A 25,911-nucleotide genomic window follows, 5' to 3' on the forward strand; every position below is an offset into this window, starting at 1 on the left:
ATACCACCCTAGCCACACTTCCATAGTTTTGCTTTTATGTCAAGCCTCTGAGGCATAAGATTTGAGTGATCTAGCAATCCCACTATTGAGTATATCCAAAGGAAATCAGTATGTGGAACAGATATGTACACTCCCATGTTCATTGGAGCACTATTCTTCACAACAGTTAAGATACGGAACCCACCTGTGTGTCCATCAATAGATAAATGAAGAAAAGATGGCATATATACACAATAGAATACACTTTGGGCATAAAAAGAAAACAAAATTGTGTCATTTATGGCAACACAGATGAGCTTTGGAGGACATTATGTTAAACAATATAAGCTAAGCAAAGTAAGATAAATACCAACTGTCCTCACACACATATGGAAGCTAAAAAAGTTGATTTCATAGAAGTAGTGAGTAAAATAGTAGTTCTAGAAGCAGGGAAGTGTAGGGGTTAGGTGAGATAGCCAAAGATTGGGTAACACGATACATAAGTACAGCTAGATAGGAGAAATACATTCTAGTATTCTAAAGCACCAAAGGTGACTATAATCAACAATAATTTATTGTTTCTTTTCAAATCGCTAGAACAATGGATTTTGAATTTTCCCAAAACAAAGAAATGGTAAATGTTTAAGGTAATACACTAATTACATCAATTTGATCATTACACATTGTATACACATATTAAAATTTCTTACCATATCTCATAAATATGTACAACTTACATATCATTTAAAAATAATGATAAAATTATATCCAGATTCAAGCGCCTCTTGTAGCGCTTCCCACAGTCCTCACATTTGGATGGGTTTTCTCCATTGTGGTCTCCTTGTTGGTCTTTACAGTATGACCGGTGTACAAGCCTCTTTCCACAATCCTCACATTTGAAGGGTTTTTTCCGGCAGTGGAGTTTCTTATGATTCAAAATACTTGAAGCCCGGCTAAAGCTCTTCCCACATTCCTTACAATTATAAGGTCTCTCTCCAGTGTGGACCCTCTGGTGCAAGTTAAGACCTGACTTACTAATGTAGCCCTTCCCACACTCCTCACATCTGTATGGTTTTTCTCCACTGTGGATTCGCTGATGAATCAAAAGATATGAGGACCATCTGAAGCTCTTCCCACATTCTTTACAATTGTACGGTTTCTGTCCTGTGTGAATCATCTGATGCTTATGCAAATCTAGCCTATCAATGAAGGCTTTCCCACACTCCTCAGATTTGTACAGTTTCTCTGCTGTGTGAACCATGCAATGCCTATTAAGACTTGACCTAAGACAGAAGCTCTTACCACATATTTCACATTTGAATGGCTTCTCCCCAGTATGAATTCTCTGATGTTTCTGAAGCTGGAAATCGTGAATGAAGGCCCTCCCACATTTCTCACAAATATAAGGTTTCTCTCCTGTGTGTAATTTGCAATGAACTTGAAGTATCGCTCTACATCTGAAGCCTTTCCCACACTGCTCACATTTGAATGGTTTCTCTCCAGTGTAGACTCTCTCATGAGTTTGCAGACATGAGCTCTGACTGAATTCCTTACCATACATGTCACACTTAGAGAGTTTCTCTCTCAAGTGAACTCTCTGGTGAATACGAAGAGCTGAGATGTACCAGAAGCTTTTTCCACACTCCTTGCAGGTATGAGACTTCTCTCCTGAGTGTAACTGCTGAGGAAGATCAAAGATGGCAACATCACTGAAGGATTGTTTACACTTCCCATTCTGTGAAGGTTTTTGTCCTGTGTGAATTATAGATAGTCCTGCCTCAACCTGGGAGGGGACATCACCTTGTTCAAAGAAGTGAGAATTATTTACGATGGAGTCTTGAGACTGGGTTAAGTCACTTGCAGTTTGTTCCCAGATTTGCTGGCAAGGGCAGTCTTCATGTGGTCCTGCTTCCACAACAGTCTTGCCTCCTATAAGGACACAGAATGAAGAGATATGGACAAATGAAGCCTTTGTTCAGTGTTTTAAAGATTTCACACTTAGGATATGGCATTCAACTTTAATGAGTGTTCAGTTTATGTTTTCCCCAAGCATCCTGTTTTCTAGTTTGTATGTGACCAATTTATAACCCCACCATGTCTCATATGTAAAATCCTTGATGGAAGTAATAGACTCAATTAAAAAATTGATATAATATATACATTTAATTAGTTACTATTTCCAAGGAATTTTCTGGTCAGTCAAAAATCTTGCATGATAAATTGCATGATAAATTACTAAATGTTCATAGTGAAATATAAATCAAAGGGAAATTTAAGGAAAAGCAATAACAAAATCAATAGTTTATATGTCTGTGTTTATGTTGTATATCCTTATATAGAAGTTACCCTAAGTAAAAAGAAGTCAGGACTTTGTCCTCAGCATCTGAGGGGTAATCTCTAGGATCCTGACATATCATGCTGGGGGACAGTGACTTTGTTTGTTAGGGTGCCAACTCTGGATCATTCTGGATAGTGAAACAATATGATTTAGGGTTGTGGCTGGCCACTCATTTCCGGGGGAGGGGTGGGAGACTGTCCTCCCCATGTCAGAAAGAACAACAATGTTTGTTGTTTAATCTGTGAAGTCTGTTGTTACCAGCAACAGGGAATATAGTGTCCATAACAGGACAGAAAAACAGCAGAGAGGACAACATGGCTGGAAAAGATGGTGCAAGGAGGAGAAGACAGATGTAGTCAAGAGGCAGCAGGGGATGAAGAACAGACCACAGGGTCTTTAAAAGCCAATAAAGAAACCATACAGGCTTTTGGACCAAGGAGTGGAAAACTGACTTGCGTTTCCCAAGGATCATTTTGGCTGCTCTGAGGAAAACAGATGTCAGCGTGGAAGGGAGGGAACAGGACCACCAGCCAGAAAGGGGTTGTAATAAACCAGGAAAGAGATTGGGCAATTTAGATCAGAGTGATGTAAGTGGGCACAGTCAGAAGTAAAACAAATGGGCAAGTCATGTACAGGGATGCACAGCTGCTTGCTTCTTACCTGAACTTCCCTCTCTTTGGGTTGCTGTCTCCATCATCCAAAACTTTTCTTCCCTTAGGAAGTGGAAAGGGTGGAACGGTTGATGCCCTGTGAATGTGCAAAGTCATGTGCTTAATCCCAATTCATTCTAGGTAATATCAAGGTAAAATTTATTGGAAATGTAGGTTCCCACTGCATACACAAACTTGAATACTCTAGGATATAAAGCCACTCCTGGGGCCTGATGTTCCATTACAGAGGGTGCTCACCCACTGACAGCAGGTTTGTGAAGTTCTCCAGCATCACATCTTGGTACAGCTTCCTCTGGGCAGGGTCCAGCAGCCCCAGCTCCTCCTCAGTGAAGAACACAGCCACGTCCTTGAAGGTGACTGCCTCCTACAACATCAAGATACATAACCTCAATCCTATGACCATGGACTACTGGGAGGAGCGGCATTGAGCAGGCGGAGAAGAGAAGTGGAGGTCAACTTATAGATTGCCCACTCATTCTGTCTGTATCCTGACAATGATTTTCCTGAGCTCCACCAGAAGTGCAATCATGAAAAAGACCTCCTGTATTTTTACTTTGTGCACTTACTGAGTCTCCTTGTAAGTAACCCGCTAGGATTTCAAATGGTGCATCCTGGGCTACACCTATATAGGTTTCAATGAATCTTGCCAATTGCCCCAGTTGCCCCAGCAACAATGAGCAACTCAGTCTCAACCTTGTCTGTTGAGGCTTATTGTCCTCCTCTCTCAGACCCAAAACCTGAATGCTATCACTTTTCTTTAGTATTTGCCAAATTAACAGGTTTTAAGTAACTATTTTCAAAGTGGCCTTGGATCCATTCTCCCCACTTTCTTGTTTACAGGTCTCAAGAATAACCATAAATATGCTAGTTATGCAATGTCCTTACTAGGGAAGATAACATCTTTCTATTTTTATTTTTTATTTTTATACCTTCTTTGATCCTAGTCCAATCCATAAAAGATAATATCTTGAGTTAGGAAGGAACTGCTTAGTAAGTAATGTTGCCCCTGAGGCATATAACCTGGGACAGGCTGCCTCTTGGGGTGGCTCAGGAATGGTGCAAATGGGGCATGTGCAGTCATGACTCCACCCACTCTAGGCAGCTTTCTTGAGCCTTGGGGGACTGGTTCACAGTGGATCATAGGCTTCTGTTGTCCCTTGCTACCTATATGTAATAAATCTGCTTTATGTAATTTGTCATATATGAGTGTGCTCTCTCATGGTGGGCTTGCCAAGTCTGTAACTAGTGAACCTGTTCCATGGAATTGGTGCAGCCAGCAAGGTCCAATTTGACAGAACTCTGGACCGGCAAAGGGGGAGCACTTAGATCCTGGGCAATTGGCCCAGTGCAGTGATGGCAGCCTGGGGACGCAGGCTGGCTGGACAGCAGCTTGATGATTTATAAAGAAGACAGAATGATAAGCGGGACACAGGCCACCCCTCCAGATGTGAGCTGGCTACATGGATTGAGACAGAGAGGACAGAATACGGAAACACAGGAGCTTGGCACATGATCCGCTGATTGAGACACCTTAAGTAATAGCTCATTCCTAGGGCCAGAGGACTCAGGAAGTGGGTGAAGTAGGTCAGAGGGTCCCCGGAGCATCTAAGAGGGATGGAGCCAACATGTGTGATGTGGGCCTCCACAGAAAGGGGGACTAACTATCTGATGGACAAGTATGAATAAAACCAGAAGGACATGTTATCTTGGTGTATAGTGCACTCTTGACACAAGGAACTCCATCATCAATACAAATACAGTTACAAATGTACAAGGAACAGCACAAGAAGAAAAAACAGGCTAATTTGAGAGCAAGGAGGTAAAGAAGTGGGAGCACTGTTCTTTCCTACTAATTTTTCTACTCCATAATGTAACGGTAAAAAACAAAACAAAAACCAAAAACCAAATGCAAAGCCAACAAAAAAGAGACAAAGGAAGCAACTGGCACATAACAGGTCCCAAATGCCCTTTTCCTCCTTGAGTCTTCCCAAGACAGAGAAAAATGTATGACAATATGAGCAATAAGATGGAATTTTAATAGCAAGAGAGGTGAGCTCTACTCACCTTGAACGTGGTCATTTTTCCTCCTACTTTTTGGAATCTTCAGAGTCCTGAGTAATGGAGCATGAAGGAAGGTGGAATCGTGCCTGGAAAATGCCAGAAACAGTAAAAAGAGACATGAAAAGGTGGCTGGGGATGCTGTGTAGCAACATGGACATGTATTATGAATGATCACAGCAGCATTATTCATACTAACCCAAACACTGTGCACAACCAAAATGCCTTCCTCTGGGTAAATGGATAGAAAAATCATGGCATATCCATATAATGGAATCTAATTTGGAAATTAAAAGGAATGAAGGACCAACTCATGCTACAACATGCATGAACCTTGGAAACATGCTAACAGAAAGAAGCCAGTCACAAAAATCCATAGATTATATGATTCCATTTATATGAAATGTCCGAATAGGCAAATGTATACATAGAGGAAAAGTAAGCTAGTGGTTGCTCCAGATTTGGGGTGAGAATGAGGTTTAATTGTAAATGGGCACAGAGTCCAACTGGGGGACTCTGAATTATGATGATGGTTACTCCACTTTATGAAATTCCTAAAGATCACTGTACTCCTGAAATGAGTGAATGCTTTATGTAAAATATACCTCAACAGAGTTGAAAAAAAAATTGCTAATCCACGTGTCATTTACCTTCATAAGAGTGAATTCTGAGTCCATATTGTTGGCAGATTTATAGTTCAACAAACAAATGAATAAATGAAGAGAACCAGAAGCTCATCTTTAGTAGATTGCTCACTAATAATATATCTTCCAATAAGAAACTTTAGTTTTTTTAAAAAAGGTAACTTTATAGCAGACAAATCTGAAAGACATCATCTTGGCCAAGTGAACATAGTTGAGATCACCAGTGAAGGGACAAACCGACATCATGTGAACCCTGTTATGTTGCAATAAAGAGGAAACTTCATCACTTGTGCGATATCCTTACCAACAATACACAATCTGAAACTAAACATGAAATATATCAAACTCCAAATGAACATCTTTCTCCAAAATAACTTTCCTATTAAAAAAAAAAATATACCATGTTTATAAAAGACAAAGACTGTGGAATCTTTCCAGACTAAAGAAACTATGGAATGTGACAACTAAAGACAATGCATAAACTGGACTTTGAATGGCATTGCAGGTGAAGGGTAGGGCATGGGACACTCATAAGGACTTAATTTTTTTATTTTTTGAGATGGAGTCTCGCTCTGTCACCCAGGCTAGAGTGCAGTGGTGCGATCTCAGCTCACTGCAACCTTCGCCTGTTGGGTTCAGGTGATTCTCTTGCCTCAGCCTCCCGAGTAGCAGGGATTACAGGTGTGTGCCACCACACCCAGCTGATTTTTATATTTTTAGTAGAGGTGGGGTGTCACCATGTTGGCCAGGCTGGTCTGGAACTCCTGACCTCAGGTGATCCACTCCCTTGGCCTCCCAAAATGCTGGGATTATAAGCATGAGCCACCATGCCTGGCATAGGACTTTAAATGAAAAATTGAACAAATTTAAATATCTAACTACAAATTAGATAACAGGATGTTAGGTAATATGCTATCCAACCACTATCTAATGAGTAACACTACAACTACTAGTAGTCTTTTAACAGATCTGATATGTAATAGATAACAATATTATTTAATATCTAATACTATCTAGCATGTTATGTGAAACCCTATACCATCCCTTCCTAAATACCTCTTACCAAAACACCCGCATTTACCATGGTATGTGGGCTTCCTTGCTGCAGAAAGCTATAGTCAGCTGTCTCTGGTTAGTTATGTTACTGGTGGTATTTGGCTGATGGTCATCAACAAAGCAACCGGGAAAAATGTAAACAATTGGCAAATTTGGATAGAGTATATAAGAACTCCTTATGCAATTTTTGCAACTTTTCTATAGCTTTTAAATGATATAAAAATGAAAATATTTTAAATATCAGGAAGTAGTCATAAGGATAATGGGAATAATAAAATTGAGCATGATATAATATGGCAGTTCACTAGTTTATTCTTTTTTTTTTTTTTTTTGAGTCTCACTCTTGCCCAGGCTGGAGTGCAATGGCGTGATCTTGGCTCACTGTAACCTCCACCTCCCGGGTTTAAGCAATTCTCCTGCCTCAGCCTCTGGAGTAGCTGGGACTACAGGCATGTGCCACCAAGCCCGGCTAATATTTGTATTTTTAGTAGAGATGGGGTTTCACTATGTTGGCCAGGCTGGCCTCAAACTCCTGACCTCAAGTGATCCACCTGCCTTGGCCTCCCAAAATGCTGGGATTATAGGCATGAGCCACCGCAACCAACCTCACTAGTTTATTCTCTATTAGCAGTATTTAAAATTTTCTATAAAGACATACATTAAAATATAACAATTTTTAAAAATGTTTATAAACAAATAGAGAAATAGACGCAAAGAAAGACTAAAAAGAAACCAATTAGAAGCTTAACGGTTACTATCTTTACATCTTGGATTCATGGGTAATTTAAAAACTTTTTCTACTCCTATTTCTCGCATTTCAGACTGGTCCACAATGATACAGTTCCACAACAATACGAAATACTTGGAAAACGTGAAACAAAATAGTTGAGAAAAATTTTTAAAAATTCCTAGAAGTCCAAGCCCATGAGCCTTGCTCTCAGCGTCCTTTCAATGAAGTCCTAACTTGCTTTCCCCACAAGTCCAGCTAGTTCCTCTGACTCAATGAGAATGTATCCAAGAGATGATCAACTCAGGCTCTGACCTGGACTGCCTAGGTTCCAACCCCAGCTCCACCTCTCACTAGTTGGGTGCTATGCACCCTGTGTCTCACTCTCATCTTTAAAATTGAGAAAAGCAATACTTCACAGAGCCACAGTGTGGCCTAAATTTATTTGTATAAAGCACTTAGAATGAAGCTACCGATTACGGCTTAATGATTATCAACACCCATGCCCGAGGACACACTCTCGGTTGAGGTGAACGAACATCTCTGTAAAAGAAAAAAATCAAGGCCCAATCACATAGAGATTTGCCCTCAGTAGTCAAGAACCCCCATTCTTGCAGCTCTTTTAGAAAGGTCAGGCTGGGGAAGGTGAAAGTTGTGAAATACCCTGACTGCATGGCGGTCCCCCATAAAAGTTAAATGCTCCCCGCCCTTCGCGGAAGGCGGACGCAATTCTCGCTTTCCTAAAAAAGAGGTCAGAAGGCCTCCTGGGATCATCCAGCGTCCTGCAGGAATTAGGGAGAAGGACCAGGGCCCCTGCAGCTGGAGCTGTGACCCCACCCGGGAACCTGACCTCTTCGGGAAATTAAAAAGAGACCACCAGTCACCAAGTGACAGGGGCTGCTTTAAGGTTCTCATTTGCCTTACCTCTTTCAGTTCCCCAAAACTATTCTACTAGGATGGTTCTAATGTCCCCATTACAAAAAATAGCAAAGGAAAGTATAAGGACATTAAGTAACACTCCACGTCACACTGCGAGAAAGAAGTCGCACACGTAGGGTGGGGTGGGAGGCAAGCTGAGCGAGGTCAAAGTTCTGGAAACGCTCAGATCAGGGCACAGAGGATCCCGCCAATTCCACCCCCCGGGATGCGAGCACAGCACCCCCATCCCAGAAAGCTTCGTGGACGGGAACAAAACCCCATTCCCCGTCCCACCAAACCTCCGCTCTCCGCCAAGGCTTCTTTTCCCTTGCTTGGATCACCGATCATCCGGTCGTTGAGACCCCAAGCAAAGGTGACAAGTTCAGAAGGGCCCGCTAGACGCAGAAATGGCTCAAACTAAGCGGTTAAGCAGCAACCTCAGGCTCACAGACCGGAACCGCTCGCGCCTCCACAGAGCGTCCGGACTCCACTTCCCAGAATTCCCCGGTTCAACCGCTGGCGTCAAAGGGTTCGCCACTCCATGAAGTTGATGGACTACAGTTCCCAGAATTCACTCGTCCGCCCGCCTAAGCCAACTTGCCCGCGGCTCAGAATCTGTCTGGACTCCACTTCCTCCAATGCGAATGGAAAATGTCTATAAGCTCACTCTTCAGCGGGAAGCGTTGGACTCCGCGGTGGTCGTTGACTACACACACCGCCATGCCCACCGGGAACGTATCCCATATCTCTCAGCGCCTGGTGGGGAATGTGGACTGTGACGCTGTGAGTCGTCCTTCTCGCTTCCTGAGTCTTTGAGCGAAAATATTGTATAGACAGGAATTCCTGAAGTCTAAACGCCTCCCACGATGACAGGAGTGTTATTGGAAAGAGAACAAACGAGGAGATAAAGTCTTCAAGGATTAGGATAACCTGACGATGGGAGGTTAAAACTAAGGGTTTAAAGGATGTCGGCCGGGCGCGGTGGCTCAAGCCTATAATCCCAGCACTTTGGGAGGCCGAGACGGGCGGATCACGAGGTCAGGAGATCGAGACCATCCTGGCTAACCCGGTGAAACCCCGTCTCTACTAAAAAATACAAAAAAAAACTAGCCGAGCGAGGTGGCGGGCGCCTGTAGTCCCAGCTACTCCGGAGGCTGAGGCAGGAGAATGGCGAAAATCCGGGAGGCGGAGCTTGCAGTGAGCTGAGATCTGGCCACTGCACTCAAGCCCGGGCGACAGAGCAAGACTCCGTCTCAAAAAATAAAAATAAAAAATAAAAAATAAAAATAAAGGATGAGCCAGGTGGAATGGTTTGGGAGGGGCAATGAGGAGCAGGAAAACACCAGCCCCTACTCTAGAAGCTGTGGGACCACTGATTTGGCAGGAAAAGCCACCCCCATTTGAGATCACAACTACCAGTGGAGAAGCGGTGTCGTCATGGAATAGCTATCTTCCCATAAACTTTTCATGGTATTCATATTTCTCCTTAGATGTAGAAACATCAAATTTCAGCGAATGTAGTGAATTGCTCAGTACCTCAGAGCAATAATGACTGATGAAGTGCTAGGCACTGGTATCAATCTTACATTGAGATTGTAAATGCAGTAAAACGGGAAGATTCTATAGGTGAGGGAGCATGTTTTATTAAGAGTTTCTTCCTTGCCGAGTGCAGTGACTCAAACCTGTAATGCCAGCCCTTTGGGAGGCCAGGGCAGGACGTTCCCTTGAGCCCAGGAACTGGAGACCCCCCAGGGCAACAGAAGGAGACTTCATCTCTATAATTTTTTTTTAAGTGGCCAGGCGTGGTGGCCTGATCTTGGGACTACAAGTCCCAAGTACTCAGGAGGCTGAGGTGGGAGGATCGCTGAAGCCCAGCAGTTTGAGTGAGGCTGCAGTGAGCTATGAGGCCACCACTGCACTCCAGCCTAGGCAACAGATACCTCAATAATTAAAAAAATTTTTTTCTTAAGCTTCTTCCTATTTCGTGGTGAAACACAATTTATTATAGTTAGCAATTTAAAAACTGGCATTGGTTTAAAAAATAATAGTATAAAGCTAAATTAGGAAACAATTCATCTAAAAACCTGTTCTTTTGAAGGTAACCTGATTTTTTCTCCCTATAAACATACATTGGCCTATAAACCAATATTCTTCTTTTAAAAAAAATGGAGTCTACTGTTTTTTATCTATTTTTCTAAACTAAAAACTTTTCATAATTTTGTTTAGACACAAAATTAAGGTGACTGTGCCAACCTTAGGATGCCAAACATCCACTCTCTGAAAATTGAGTGATCACTATTCATAAGCCAGTTATAGCTGTAGCCTTGATCTACTCTGCCTTCCCGAAAGATAAAATGTATTGACACACTCAATCATAGCATGCAGGGAACTGAGCCTAAGAGGTTAGGGGCACTTGGTATCAAAGATCCCTTCTGCTCCCCAGGTCCTTGCACTCTGGGTCTGTGATGGGAGGAGCAGCCTCTGTGATCTCTGAGATGCCTTTGGGGTCATTCTTCCAGTGTTTTGGACAGCAGGTCCTGCCTTCAGTTGACATAACCAATCCAAACTAATCTCATAAATCGATTGCTTATCTCTATCCTTGTTTTATCCAGAACAGGCTTTCTAATTTTTTTCCAAAGTAGATAGGCTGTGAATTTTTAAAATTCTTAGTTCTGTTTCCCTTTTACTTAATAATTCTGACTTTCTGTGGAGTTCCTCCCACAACACATAGGAATTCTGGGAGATGCAATTCAAGCTGAGATTTGGGTGGGGACACATCCAAACCATGTCACGGATGACACTAACAAAAACAACAGGGAAAGGACTCCCTATTCAATAAGTCCTGCTGGGATAACTGGCTAGCCATATGCAGAAGATTGAAACTGGTCCCCTTCCTTACACCATATACAAACATCCAGCTGGGTGCTGTGGCTCACCTCTGTAAAAATTGGTAATAATGTCCCCGCTTTTGTTTCTGATTTTAGTTACTTGAGTCTTAATTTTTTAGTCAGTCCTGCTAAAGTTTTCACAATTTTGTTAGTCTTTCAGAATAACCAACTCTTGGTTTGGTTGATTTTCTTTGTATTCTTCTTCTCTATTTTATTTATTAATACTTTAATCTTTATTATTTCCCTCCTAATCTCTTTTTTTAGTTCATGAAAATAAAATTAGGCTGTGGATGTCAGATCTTTCTCCTTTTTTAATATAAGCACTTGCAGGTATAAATTTCCCTCCTTCTACTGCTTTTGCCTCACTCCAAAAGTTTTGGCCATTGTTTTCGTTTTCAGTTGTCTCCAGGTATTTCCTAATTTCACTCCTGATTTACTCTGACATATTATTTAAGAGTGTGTTGCATGCACACGTATGTTTATTGAGGCACCATTCACAATAGTAAAGACTTGGAACCAACCCAAATGTCCATCAATGATAGACTAGATTAAGAAAATGTGGCACATATACACCATGGAATACTATGCAGCCATGAAAAAGAATGAGTTCATGTCCTTTGTAGGGACATGGATGAAGCTGGAAACCATCATTCTGAGCAAACTATTGCAAGGACAGAAAACCAAACACTGCATGTTCTCACTCATAGGTGGGAATTGAACAATGAGAACACTTGGACACAGGGTGGGGAACATCACACACCGGAGCCTGTTGTAGGGTATGGGGAGATGGGAGGGATAGCATTAGGAGATATATGTAATGTAAATGACAAGTTAACGGGTACAGCACACCAACATGGCACATGTATACATATGCAACAAATCTGCACGTTGTTCACACGTACCCTAGAACTTAAATTATGAAAAAAAAAAAGAGTGTGTTGTTTAGTTTCCACATACTTGTGAATTGTCCACTTTTCATGATGTGATTGAATTTCAGTTTTTGTGATCTAGATTATAATTGGAAAAGACTTATGGTATTAGACTTTTGAAATTATTAAGATGTTGTGTTGAATTTATTACAATGTTTTATCCTGTGAGAAAAAATGAATTTATATTGTATTCAACCAATGGAACACTACACAAAGCCACAAATACTAAGAATACAACTTCTGAATAGAGGAGGAGGGGAAGACAGGAACCAAATGGGAACAGATATTATCAAAATAATGCTGTGAATGCAGTATTTAGTGTACTCTGCATTTCAACTCAGGTGTCCCTGAATTATTTGTAGATTTCCTCTCTTAGATACAATTTAAAAACATCATGTTTGCTCCTTTTGATTCTTTTAACAGTGAACAGAAAATGATAATCAGTGTTAAAAGTTGTGAAGATACAACAGAAAACTCATGTTGCTGACATTCTACTGGTAATCAACTTTGATATGTTCATGATTAGAGTTTTGTAAATGCATGAATGAACTCTTGTTCTAAGGCCTGTCTCCTGAATAACTGTAACTGTCAAACTTTTTTTTGAAACCCTGCTGCACAACTTAACAAGCACAACTCCACTATGACAGTCCCAGGACCACTGGGGTATGCTGAGCTATGGCTGAAAAAGGTTTTAACTTAAACAAATGTTTTTTCTCCTACAGGACTGGATGAAATGTATCATCAGCATGGATTCTGTGATAAATTACAAGATACGAACTCAAAGGGAACTGCTTTCTATGTGCCTTATATTTTAATGTTTCTCCCCTTTGTGAATGCTTAGGTGAGATTGTAGTCATGAAAACTGAGTAAAAACTTTGTATTACATACATTACTGAGGCTTCTCGCCAATGTGGACACTCTAAAGTTGAAGACTTGAGGCCTAAATGAAGCACATACCACCCTCCCCACACTTCTGTAGTTTCTCTCCCATGTGGAGCTTCTGAAGCCTAATAAAATTCAAGTGATCCAGCAATTCCACTATTGGTATATCCAAATGAAAGGAAATCAGTATGTCAAGGAGATATCTGCACTCCCAGGTTCATTGTAGCACTACTCACAAAAGCCAGGATATGGAATCCACCTAAGTGTCTATCAATACATGAATGAAGAAAAGGTGGCATATATACACAATGGAATCCTCCTTAGACATAACAAGGAAACAAAATTTTATCATTTGTGGCAACATGGATGAGTTTTCAAGGACATCGTTAAGTAATATAAGCCAAGCAAAGAAAGAGAAATACTGACCTCACTCATATGGAAGTTAAAAAAAGCTGAGTTCGTAGTAGAGAGTAGAACAGTGGGTGTAAAGGCAAGGAAGTGTAGGAGGTAGGTGAGATGGCCAAAGGTTGGCTAACAGATACAAAAGAGGTAGAGAGGAAGAATTTATACTGTTCTGCAGCACTAAAGGTGACTATCATCAACAATTATTTACAAATTGCTAAAAATGTGTTGTAGTCTCACAAATGCACCACACTGTAGCAGTCTCTCTTGTGATGTATCACTCAGAGCTCTTAATCTCACGTCCAAGATGATTAAGAAGCACGGACACAAGGGTGAAATTGGAGTGAAAGTTTAAAAAGTGAAAGAAAAAAAGCTCTCCACAGTGGAGATGGGGACCCAACTAAGTTGCCCACTATGAGGCTGGGGTCTGGAGTTTTTATGGACTGGGAAGGGGAAGGAATGCGCTTAGCCTGAGGGCTGTCCTGGAGAAAGGGTGATTCAGCTTGGTCTGGGACCTTGGCCTGGGACCAATCAGGAACTGAAGTGATGATTCATAAGGGTTATTCAGCTTAGCCTGGGACCAATCAGGAGCTGAACTGATGATTCATAAGGGTTATTCAGCTTGGCCTTGAACCAATCAGGAGCTGAAGCGATGATTTATAGAGGCTGGGCTTTTCCTTTTCCACAAAGGAAAGTGCCAACCTGAACCTACTGAAACCCACTATGTTCATGCCCATAAAAGAAGAAACTTTTTCCTGGGAGCCTGCTGATTATACAAAGGACAAAAGCATTTCTGTGTCAGGTCTTGTTCCCTTAACTGAGTGAGCTGGAGGTTTGTGCGAGTTTTTACCTGAGTGAGCTGGAGGTTCTTCTATCTGTGCAGCCATGGGCATGTCTCCAGGCACAATCCCCTGTGCTAGTTCCCTTATCCGTGCCTATAGCTTGATTTTCTTCCCCAGGCTGCTTTTTATGTTATGTGGTGATGAGGCACTGCCCCGTGCAGTGAGGGAACTCCAGGGACCCTTCCCTTGCTGTCTACTAACTCCTCTTAAATGGATTTTGAATTTTCCAACACAAAGAAATGGTAAATATTTGAGGTGACAGATACACCGATTACACTGATTTGATCACTATAAATTATATGCACACAGTAAAACCACATTGTACCCCATAAATATGAATAATTATGTGTCATTTAGAAATAACGATAAAAGTATATCTAGATTCAAGCGCCTCTTGTAGCGTTTCCCACAATCCTCACATTTGGATGGGTTTTCCCCACTGTAGTCTCTCAGTTGGTCTTTACGGTGTGTCCTGTGTACAAGCCTCTTTCCACAGTCCTCACATTTGAATGGTTTTTTCTGGCAGTGGAGTCTCTTATGATTCAAAATACTTGAGGCCCGGCTAAAGCTCTTCCCACATTCCTTACAATTATAAGGTCTCTCTCCCGTGTGGACCCTCTGGTGCAAGTCAAGATTAAACTTAGTAACGTAGCCCTTCCCACATTCCTCACATTTATATGGCTTTTCACCATTGTGGGATCTCTGATGGGAAGACAGTTGTGAATTTGTATAAAATCCCTTCCCACATTCTTCACATTTGAAGCTTTTTTCTCCACTGTGGACTCGCTGATGGTTCAAAAGGCATGAGGACCATCTGAAGCTCTTCCCACATTCTTTACAATTATATGGTTTCTCTCCTGTGTGGACCACCTGATGCTTATAAAAATCTAGCCTACCAATGAAGCCTTTTCCACACTGCTCACATCTGTACGGTTTCTCTCCGGTGTGGACCATGCAATGCCTATTAAGTGCTGATCTCTGATGAAAGCTCTTATCACATGTATCACACCTAAATGGTTTTTCTCCTGTGTGAACCATGAAATGGCTCTTAAGTCTTGACCTAAAATGGAAGCTCTTGCCACACATGTCACATCTGAATGGCTTCTCCCCAGTATGGATTCTCTTATGTTCCTTAAGCTGGGAATCATGAATGAAGGCCTTCCCACATGCTTCACAAATGTAAGGTTTCTCTCCTGTGTGTAATTTATGATGAACATTACGTGCTGATCTACGACTGAAACCTTTCCCGCGCTGCTCACATGTGAATGGTTTCTCTCCAGTGTGGACTCTCTGATGAGTCTGCAGATGTGAGCTTTGACTAAATTCCTTGCCATACACATCGCACGTAAAGAGTTTCTCTCCCATGTGAACCCTCTGATGAACACGAAGAGCTGAGATGTAACAGATGCTTTTTCCACACTCATCACATGTGTGAGACTTCTCTCCTGAATATAAGTGCTGGGGAAGATCAAAGATGGAAACATCATCGGAGGACTGTTTACACTTCCCACCCTGGGAAGGTTTCTGTCCTGTGTGAATTGTGGGCAGTCCCGCTTCAACCTGGGAGGGGACATCACTGTTTTCAAAGAACTGAGAGTTATTTATGATAGAGTCCTGAGACCTGGTTAAATCTTTTGCAATTTGTTCCCAGATTTGCTGGCAAGACCACTCTTCCTGTGTTCCTGCTTCTGGAACAGACTCCAACTCAGTTTGGATCTTGCCTCCTATAAGGACACAGATTTAAGAGATGTGTACAGGTAAAGCCTTTATTCAGTGCTCTCAAGGTTTCACACTTAGGACATGACATTAAACTTCAATGAATACAGAGAACGTTCAGTTTGTGTTTTCCAAGTACACCCTGATTTCTGGTTTGCATGAGGCCAATTCAGAACCACATCATGTCTCACATGTAAAATCCTTGATAGAAACAATAGACTTAATTTAAAAATATGATATACATTTAACTTGTTACTATTTCTAATGAATTTCCTAGTCTAAAATCTTGCGTGATAAATTATGAAAATAAAAATTTATGTACATAATGAAATATGAATCAAAAGGAGCTTTAAGGAAAAGCAATAACATAATCAATACTTTGTATATTTGTGTTTATGCTGTATGTCCTTATAAAGAAGTTAACCTAGGTCAGGTGCGGTGGCTCAAACCTGTCATCCCAGCACTTTGGGATTGATCATTTGAGTCCAGGAGTTTGAGACCAGCCTGGGCAATATAGCGAAACCCTGTCTCTACTAAAACTACAAAAACGAGCCAGGAGTGGTGGCATACTCTGTAGTCCCAGCTACTTGGGAGGCTGAGGTGGGAGGTGGAAGAGCCTGGGAGGTGGAAGTTACAGTGAGCCCTGGGTGACAGAGCAAGACCCTGTCTCAAAAAAAAAAAAAAAAAAAAAAAAAAGAATGCTGGGTGCAGTGGCTCACACATGTAATCCCAGCACTTTGGGTTGGGAGGCTGAAGTGGGCAGATCACTTGAGGTCAGGAGTTCAAGACTATCAAGACTAGCCTGGCCTTGAAACCCTGTCTCTGCTAAAAATACAAAAATTAGCCAGGCGTGGTGGCACATGACTGTAGACCCAGCTACTCAGGAGGCTGAGGCAGGAGACTTGCTTAAACCTGGAAGGCAGAGGTTGCAGTGAGCTGAGATTGAGATCGTGCAACTGCACTCCAACCTGGGAGACAGAGTGAGACTCTGCCTAAAAAAAAAAAAAAAAAAAAAAAGTTAACCAAAAAGAAGTTGGGACTTTGTCCTCAGCATTTGAAAGGTAATCTCTAGGATCCTGAAGTGTCATACCTCAGGAGAGTGTCTTGGTTGGCTTGAGGGCAAACACTGGATCACTCTGCATAGTGAAACAATATAATTTAAGGTTATAGCTGGCAAATCCTTTGGGGGCTTGGGGGTGGGAGATGCTCCTCTCCATGTCAGAAATAACAGCAATGTGATTTAAGGTGGAGCTTTAGGTCACAGAGAGTTAGCAGACCAGGAGACTGATTAATCACCTAGGAATCAATCAACCAATAATGGCTCCGTAATGGAGACCCAATAATTACTCTGGATCCCAGCACTCAGGTGAGTTTCTGTGACTGACAGTACTTTGAGTCTAAGTCATACCTTAATCCTGGGAATGTAACACATCCTATTCTGCCAAGAGAATACAATAGAAGGTCCTCATTTGGTTCTTCTCATCTGGACCCTGTCTTATTTGGTTTTTCTCTAAGTATAATATACATCTTTTCCCTGTAAAAATCAGTCAGTGAGAATAAAAGTATTCAGTGAGTTCTGAGAGCTTAGAAAATTATTGAATGTGAAGGTAGTTTTGAAAACCTCCCAGGCCGGGCACGGTGGCTCAAGCCTGTAATCCCAGCACTTTGGGAGGCCGAGACGGGTGGATCACGAGGTCAGGAGATCGAGACCATCCTGGCTAACATGGTGAAACCCCGTCTCTACTAAAAAATACAAAAAACTAGCCAGGCGAGGTGGCGGGCACCTGTAGTCCCAGCTACTCGGGAGGCTGAGGCAGGAGAATGGCGTAAACCCGGGAGGCGGAGCTTGCAGTGAGCTGAGATCCGGCCACTGCACTCCAGCCCGGGCAACAGAGCGAGACTCCGTCTCAAAAAAAAAAAAAAAAAAGAAAACCTCCCGAATTTGCAGTTGGTGTGAAGTTAGAGCAGTTCTCTGTAAAACGTCTCAGTAAATTTTGTAGTTGGTTGAACACTTCACAATGTTAAACATTAAACACCTCGTAGTGTTTCTACATACACGTTCAAAGTATCCCTGCACAAGAATTTTGCACAGCATGTGTAAAATGCTTAATCTTACTTTTCTGTATTGATATGGACGGTAACTTGGTTATCTGAAAGAGCACAGGGACAGACAACTGCAGTTCTGAGGGGAATCTGAAAGGCTGTCCTTCCAGGAGTCCACAAAGGAGGATGCTCCTGATCAGACAATCAAAAATGTGAAGAATCACATGGAATGAAAATAAAGCCTATGATGCAGATAAATAGGACTTTATAACTTTTTATAGTGAAGACTACACATTAGTGAGCTATGAAATACAGTTAAACTCTGCAATAAACATTTACAAAAAAGAACTGGAATGTAAATTATCACAGCATCATGACAAGCAGGAAAGTGACCATTCCATGAAATGCCTCCTAGAGTCACTCATACACATCTATAGGCATGAAAAGTGTTTGTCCGGGTTATATGGAAACATGTGCTTCTTACTATGGCTCATACTCACAAAACATTCAAAAATTTATCAGGCTAATACCAAGTCCTGAATTAAGTAAATTCTTCCAAGGGAAAGTCAAGTTGCACAGGTTGAATCTTGGAAAGGATTAATAGGTAAGCGTGTACCTATTGGTATACAGTAGTACACGGATATATATATAATACACTGTCACTTATAAATAAGAGGTCTTGGCTGGGCGTGGTGGCTCACGCCTGTAATCCCAGCACTTTGGGAGGCCGAGGCGGGCGGATCACGTGAGGTCAGGAGTTTGAGACCAGCCTGGCCAACGTGGTAAAACCCCACCTCTACTAAAAATACAAGAATTAGCCAGGTGTGGTGGCGGGCACCTATAATCCCAGCTACTTGGGAGGCTGAGGCAAGAGAATCACTTGAACCCAGGAGGTGGAGGTCACTGTGAGCCGAGGTCGCGCCATTGCACTCCAGGCTGGGCGACAAGAGCAAAACTCCATCTCAAAAATAAATTAAATAAATAAGAGATCTTTAGGGAGAAAGGAGAATCTTCAGGATGTTTCTAGTTTGAGAAGGCAGTTTCCCAATTCCTACCAGGTCATAAAGTTCACCAGTTCAAAATACAGCACTAAATCTCTAAAAATCAAGAAAAAATTGTGTAAAAATCTATCTTTAATGTTTTTGACAAAACTTGTATGACATAAAGATGCAGAAATATACACATTTATGAAGAAAGAGGACCAGAAATAAAGTAAATGTTCAGCTACGTGACTTGTGTCCCCTAATCCTCATTCTTCCCCCTTCTAGTAAGAAGAAGGAGGAAACTGGGGCCAGTGAAGTGCATATAGACTTTGGAAAAGGCAAATGGACTGCAGATGGGTAAATCTTTTGAAGGAAATGTAGCTGGAAACCCTCATTCAAAAAGAATTTCTTCCCAGAAAGCTCCAGGGTAAGTCTCAAGGAAGGCATTTTACTCAGTGTGGTCATAAAAACAATGCTTAGAAGTTTCCATGGGACGTGGGTCAATTGTATGCTCCTAAAACCAGTAATGTCAAGGGAACCTAAGAAAGTCAGAATTGGGTAAGCAGCAATCAGCAGGCCAAAAAAACTGTTCTGCAATACACAGTCAGCCTTCCTATTATGTTACACAGCAAGGGGGATTAAAATGGCAGAGGCCATAAAGGTCATTAGTCACCTAAGCAGAAGGCAGGAAGATCATCCTGGATTATGCAGGAGTGACCAATACAATCACAAGGGACCTGAAAGGTAGAGGGCAGAGGCTTAGGAAGAGTGGCAGAGGGAATGGGATTATGGAAGAATGGTCAGAGATGCAAAGTAGCTGCCTTTGAAGATGGAGACGTGAAACAAGAGCTAGGGAGTGTGGACAGTGCCTAGACACTGGTAAACCAAAGTGAAGCTTTCCCTCCAAGAACATCCAGGCAGGAACAAAGCCCTAGGGATGCTTTGATTTTTGCCCAGTGAAATGTATCAGACTTCAGGCCTAAAGAACAAAGAGATAATAAATATTTTTGTTTACTCCACTAAGTTTGTGGCCATTGGTTACCACAACAGGCAATACAGTGTCCTTGGCAGGACAGAAACAGCAGGGAAGAAAATGTGGCTGGAAATGATGGAGAAAGAGGGAAAGGACATATGTAGTCAGAGAGGCAGAATGGGATGAAGAGCAGACCACATAGGTCTCTAAGATGCACTTAAAGAGGTTGTAACATTAATAAAAATAAGAAGTCATAAAAGCTTTTGAGGAGAGGAATGACAATCTGACTTCCATTTCCTAAGGATTGCTTTGGCTGCCATGAGAACAGACATTAGGGGGGGAGGGGGGGGAACAGGGCCACCAACTGGAAGGCAGCTGTAATAATCCTGAAGGAGATGTGGTCATTTACATTAGAGCAATGCAAATCGGCACAGACAGAAGCACAACAGGTAGGAGAGTATGTACAAAGATGATGCTTAGTTCTTACCTGAATTCCCTTCTCTTTGGGTTACTGTCTCCATCATCCAAAACTTTTCTTCCCTTAGGAAGTGGAAAGTATCTTGGTGGAATGGTTGATGCCCTGTGAATAGGTAAGGTCACGTGCTGAATCCCAACACGTTCTGTGGTAGTATTTACGCAAAATTTACTGGAAATTTAGATTCCCAATGCACACTGAAACTTGAACACTCTAAGGTACAAAGCCACTCCTGGGGCCTGATGTTCTGTTACAAAAGACGCCCATGCTCACCCGCTGACAGCAGGTTCCTGAAGTTCTCCAGCATCACATCTCGGTACAGTTTCCTCTGGGCAGGGTCCAGCAGCCCCAGCTCCTCCTCAGTGAAGACCACAGCCACGTCCTTGAAGGTCACTGCCTCCTACAACATCAAGAAGACATAACTTCAATCTTATGACCAAGGACTACTGCGGGAGAAGTGGCATTGACCAAGGGAAGGGGATGAGTGGAAAGTTGTTCTCAATTCTGAGAGAAGTAGGTGAACTTAGAGATTTCCCACTCATTCTGCCTATATCCTGACAATGACATACACTGATTTACCTGAACTCCACCAGAAGTGCAATGATGAAGTCCTGCACATTTACTCTGTGCACTCATCTAGTCTACTTGTATGTAACCCTGTGGCACTCTACATGCTGCATTCTGGGCTACCTATATATAGGTTCAACAAATCTTGCCAACTGCCCCAGCAACATTAAACAATTCGTCCCAACCTTGTTGGGTAAGGCCTATTGTCCTCTCTCATATTCAAACCCTGGTTGCTATCGCTTTTCTTTAGTATTTGCTAAATTAACAAGTTTTAGGTAACTGTGGGTAATTTTCAGGGTGGCCTTGAATCATTCTTTCTTGCTTATAGTTCTGAAGAATAAACATAGAACATGCTAGTAATGCAATGTTCCTGTCCTTCCTAGGGAAGATAACGTCTTGAGTTAGGGAGAAAGTGCCCAGTAAGTCGTGTTGCCCCTGAGGTATATAACCTGGGCTGCCTTCTGGGGTACTTCTGCTCTGGTGGAAATGGGGTCAAGATTCTACCCACCCCAGGAAGTTTTCTTCAACTTTGGATGCCCACCTCACAGTGTATCCTACACGTCTGTGCTCCCTTGCTGCCAATCTGTAGGTAACAAATCTGCTTCACGTAATCTGTTGAATGAGATCGTGTTCTGTCTCTCAGGACTCACACAAGTTGATAATCAGTGCACAGTGAACCTACTCCACAGTACCTGTGTGGACAGCTGTGTGGGACAGTTATGTAGTGTGTCCTCTACTCTCAAGGTACAAACCACAAATGTTAATTGCAGTCCTCAGTGTCCTGATCAGAAACCAGAATGCATCATTGCACTTCCTAAGGGTCTGCCCCTTCCTAGCTGTGTGGCCTTTGACATGTTTGCCTACAGGAATTAGTTTCCTCTCTAAATAATAGTCCTTATTTGGCACAGTATTTTAAAGGATTAAACAAGGAAATACATAGCATTTGGAAACATCTGTACCACTGACTAAGTGTTTAATGAACATTAGCTGGAATCATTTTTACTGTTTTTACTAGCATTATCTATTTCATGGCTGCATAGTATTCCAGAGAACTGATGACCTAGTTTTAGCTACAGTAAAGAATATTTAATTTTACATATTTTCCATGATCAATCCTGTGAAGAGATCATTAAGTAATGATGTAGTAAGACGTAAGAACATCTTACTCTCCTCTCTCATTGTTTGAAATAATAATTTCAAAAGAAAATTAAAACATCAAAAAATAAGCACATTTAGAACTGTGATCATATAACTGCATGCTTTCTTCCCAGTTTTTTACCTACCTCCATAGTCTTTGAACAGAATACAAGTACTTTGCTTCTCTTTATCATGGCCAAGAGCAGGTTATAAATATTCCCACAGTCTTGGTAATCTGATTGGGGGAACAATTTGTTCTATTATTCTCACTTATTTGATTATAAATGAAAACCATCACTTTTGAAGGTTATTGGACATCTCTAGTTCTCCTTTTACACTGGCCTTTTAGTGTCCTTTGTTCCTATCTGTTTGGAGTTTTTCCTTTATTCTGTGCTCAAGGTTTTGATTTTGAATTTTATTTTCTTTAGGTATCCATGTGGCAAACATTTCTGCCCCAGGTCATTATTTCTTCTGGTAACATTGTGTGAGGCATCTTTTGCCATAAGGGATTTAAAGATTTTCTATAACAACTATGGTAATCAGTGTACTTCAGTGCTTGAGTAGATGCCATGTTAGAGTGACATGTGACAAGAAGTCACACCAAGTAGGGACAGGGAGGAGCAGCACCACTAGGGACACCATCACTCAACAGGGCACTCCTGACACCCACACCACAGGGCACAGGTTGCTCAATGGAGAATTCTGTCTCTCTCCTTGTCTCTCTTTTTCACTTCAGCCAAATGGCTAACACTCGTGACCTTTGGTTGCCTGTGTACCCCTGAGCAGGTTTCTCATATTTCACCTGTTTAAGAAGAAGAAGAGACCAGGAACCTCCTCATTCTGCTGCTCTGAGGAGTAAACGTAGTAACAGAACACAAGTGACTGGCAAATCTTAGTATCACTGGACATTTTAAATGAAGGTTTTCTACTACTTTGGTTAAACTGCTTACTACATAAGTGAATTAGAAGAGACCAGTAAATAAAGCACACGCAAAGTATGACTGAGACAAGGAGAACACAGAATCTAGCTCTTCCAGTGTGAAAACTCCAACAATATTTGTGTGGAGCAGCAGTTATATCCTGTTGTTCTGTGCCCAATTAAAATATTCTATCTGCACAACAGCCAATGTGGTACATATCAAAAGTACCCTTTCAAAATTGAGCTAAAATGGCATATGGTTGTCAAAATTAATTTTGTGGGAAAAGGTTATAGATAGGAAAGCTGTCACTGCAGTGTTGCTTAAAATAAGTCTATGAGCGTGAGGTAGTTATAAATAAAAAGACATCAATGTAATAGGAATATGATGCAACCATAAAAATGGAAGATTATATAACATATAAAAAGAGCACAGTTTACAGTTAGATGTGTATCATCAATACAAATACAGTTATGAATGTACATGACAAACAGCAAGAGAAGATAAAAATGGATAATTTGAGAGAGGGGAGGTAAGGAAGTGGGAGCACTGTTCATTTCTACTAATTTTCATACTCCATAAAATAAATAATGGTAAAAACCAAACGAAAACAAAACCAAAAACCAATTGCAGTCAACACAAAAGAGATAAGGAAGCACCTGGCACACAACAGGTCCCCAAATGCCTGTTTTCCCCTTGAGTCTTCTCATGACAGAGAAAAACACATGACAATATGAGTAGTGACATGGAATTTTAACAGCAAGAGAGGCATGCCCCACTCACCTTGAATGTGGTCATTTTTCCTCCTACTTTGGGGAATTTGCAGACTCCTGAGTGATGCAGTTTGAAGGAAGGAGGAATCCTGCCTGAAACATGCCACAGTATGCAGCAAAAAGAGACATGAAAGGGTTGCCACGGATGACACCCAACAATACAGATGTATGTTGTGAATTAGCACATGAACGATCACAGCAGCATTATTCATAATAACTCCAAACTGCACACAACCAAGATGCCTTCCTCTGGGTAAATGGATAGGCAAATGGTGGCATATCCATACAATGGAATCTTATTTGGAAATTTAAAGGAATGAAGTGCTGACTCAAGCTACAACATGCACAAAGCTTGGAAACATCATGCTAAATGAAAATCACAAAACCCATGGATTATATGATCCCATTTATATGAAATATCTAGAACAGATAACAGTTATATAGAGAGAAAATAAGTTAATGGTTGCTCCAGATTTGAGGTGAGAATGAGTTTTTATTTTTTAAGAGATGGGGTCTTGCTATGTTGCCTGAGCTGGTTTCAAACTCCTGAGCTCAAGCTATACCTCCCACCTTGGCCTCCCAAAGTGCTGAGATTACAGGCATGAGCCACCATATCCGGCCTGAAAATGAGTTTTAACTGTAAGTGGGCACAAAGAGTCCAGTTGGGAGATGAAAATGGTCTAAACTGAATCATGATGATGGCAAAACAGGAAAAAATGTAAACAATTGGCAAATTTGGGTAAAGAGTATATGAGAATTCCTTACACTATTTTTGCAACTTTTCTATAGCTTTGAAATGATATAAAAATGAAAAGTTTTAAACTATCAGGAAATAGTCATAAGAACGGTAACAATGGGAATAATAAGGATGAGCATTATATAATATGGTAGTTTGCTAGTTCATTCTCCATTAGCAGTGTTTAAAAATTTCCATGGTTAAAGAAACATGGGAAAACACAATAAGATATTATAACAATTTTTCAAATGCTTATAAATAAATATACAAATAGACATAAAGAAAGACTAAAAGGAAAGGGGGGAGAACTGAAAGTTCTATAACTTGTATCAGACTGTTACCACCTTTACATCTTGGATTCACGGGTAATTTAAAACATGTTTTCTCCTCCTATTTATCTAATTTTAAACTGCTCCACAATGATCCATGTTTAAAATGGAAAAGAATGACCCGGCTTGGAGGCTCACGCCTGTAATCCCAGCATTTTGGGAGGCTGAGGCAGGCGGATCACGAGGTCAGGTGTTCGAGACCAGCCTGACCAACATGGTGAAACCCCGTCTCTACTAGCAATACAACAATTAGCCGGGCATGGTGGTGCACACCTGTAATCCCAGCGACTCAGGAGGCTGAGGCAGGAGAATCGCTTGAACCTGGGAGATGGCGATTGCATTGAACCCAGATCCCGCCACTGCACTCTAGCCTGGGCGTCGGAGTGAGACTCCGTCTCCAAAAAAAAAAAAAGCGGGGGGAAAGAGCAATAACTTTTCACAGAGGCACGGTGTGCTGTAAATGTATTTATTGCCATAAAGCCCTTAGAGTGAAGTTACCAATTAAGGCTTAATTATTATCAACATCCATGCCCAAGGATACATCCTATACACTCTTGGTTGAGGTGAACATCTCTGTAAAAGAAAAACACCGGCTGGGCGCGGTGGCTCACACCTGTAATTCCAGCACTTTGGGAGGCCGAGGCGGATGGATCATTTGGGACCAAGGGTTTGAGACCACCCTGGCCAATATGGTGAAACCCCGTCTCTACTAAAAATACAAAAATTAGCCGGGCATGGTGGCGCATGCCTGTAATCCCAGCTACTCGGGAGGCTGAGGCAGGAGAATCACTTGAACCCGGGAGGCGGAGGTTGCAGTGAGCCGAGATCGTGCCACTGCTGCACTCCAGCCTGGGCGACAGAACAAACCTCGTTCTATAATAATAATAATAATAATAATAATAATAATAATAATAATAATAATAATAAT

General features: G+C 41.6%; 2 protein-coding genes across 4 annotated transcripts in view; both read right to left on the minus strand.

Moving 5' to 3' along the window:
• Positions 1–531: 531 nt before the first annotated feature.
• On the minus strand, positions 532–8,871 carry ZNF230 (zinc finger protein 230). The gene is made up of 5 exons (XM_023190522.1): positions 8,691–8,871; positions 5,053–5,135; positions 3,226–3,352; positions 2,978–3,064; positions 532–1,908 (listed from the first exon to the last, which is right to left on the minus strand). The coding sequence occupies exons 2-5, from the start codon at positions 5,065–5,067 to the stop codon at positions 713–715; spliced, it is 1,425 nt and encodes a 474-aa protein (XP_023046290.1). The 5' UTR covers positions 5,068–5,135; positions 8,691–8,871; the 3' UTR covers positions 532–712.
• Positions 8,872–12,311: 3,440 nt separating this feature from the next.
• Positions 12,312–25,911, minus strand: part of ZNF155 (zinc finger protein 155) — a 14,515-nt gene continuing 915 nt past the window's right edge. For 2 of the 3 annotated variants that reach the window (XM_023190521.1, XM_026448288.1), the window contains exons 2-5: positions 23,929–24,011; positions 20,798–20,924; positions 20,537–20,629; positions 12,312–16,058 (exon numbers count right to left, since the gene is read on the minus strand). In XM_023190521.1, coding sequence (XP_023046289.1) covers positions 14,677–16,058; positions 20,537–20,629; positions 20,798–20,924; positions 23,929–23,943 — 1,617 coding nt within the window. In that variant the 5' untranslated portion in view covers positions 23,944–24,011 and the 3' untranslated portion in view covers positions 12,312–14,676. Of the gene's footprint in view, positions 16,059–20,536; positions 20,630–20,797; positions 20,925–23,928; positions 24,770–25,911 lie in introns of those variants that run through there. The other variant, XM_031934916.1, reaches the window with a different exon arrangement.

Source organism: Piliocolobus tephrosceles, chromosome 21 (genome assembly GCF_002776525.5).
Source record: "Piliocolobus tephrosceles isolate RC106 chromosome 21, ASM277652v3, whole genome shotgun sequence".
Classification (NCBI taxonomy): domain Eukaryota; kingdom Metazoa; phylum Chordata; class Mammalia; order Primates; family Cercopithecidae; genus Piliocolobus; species Piliocolobus tephrosceles.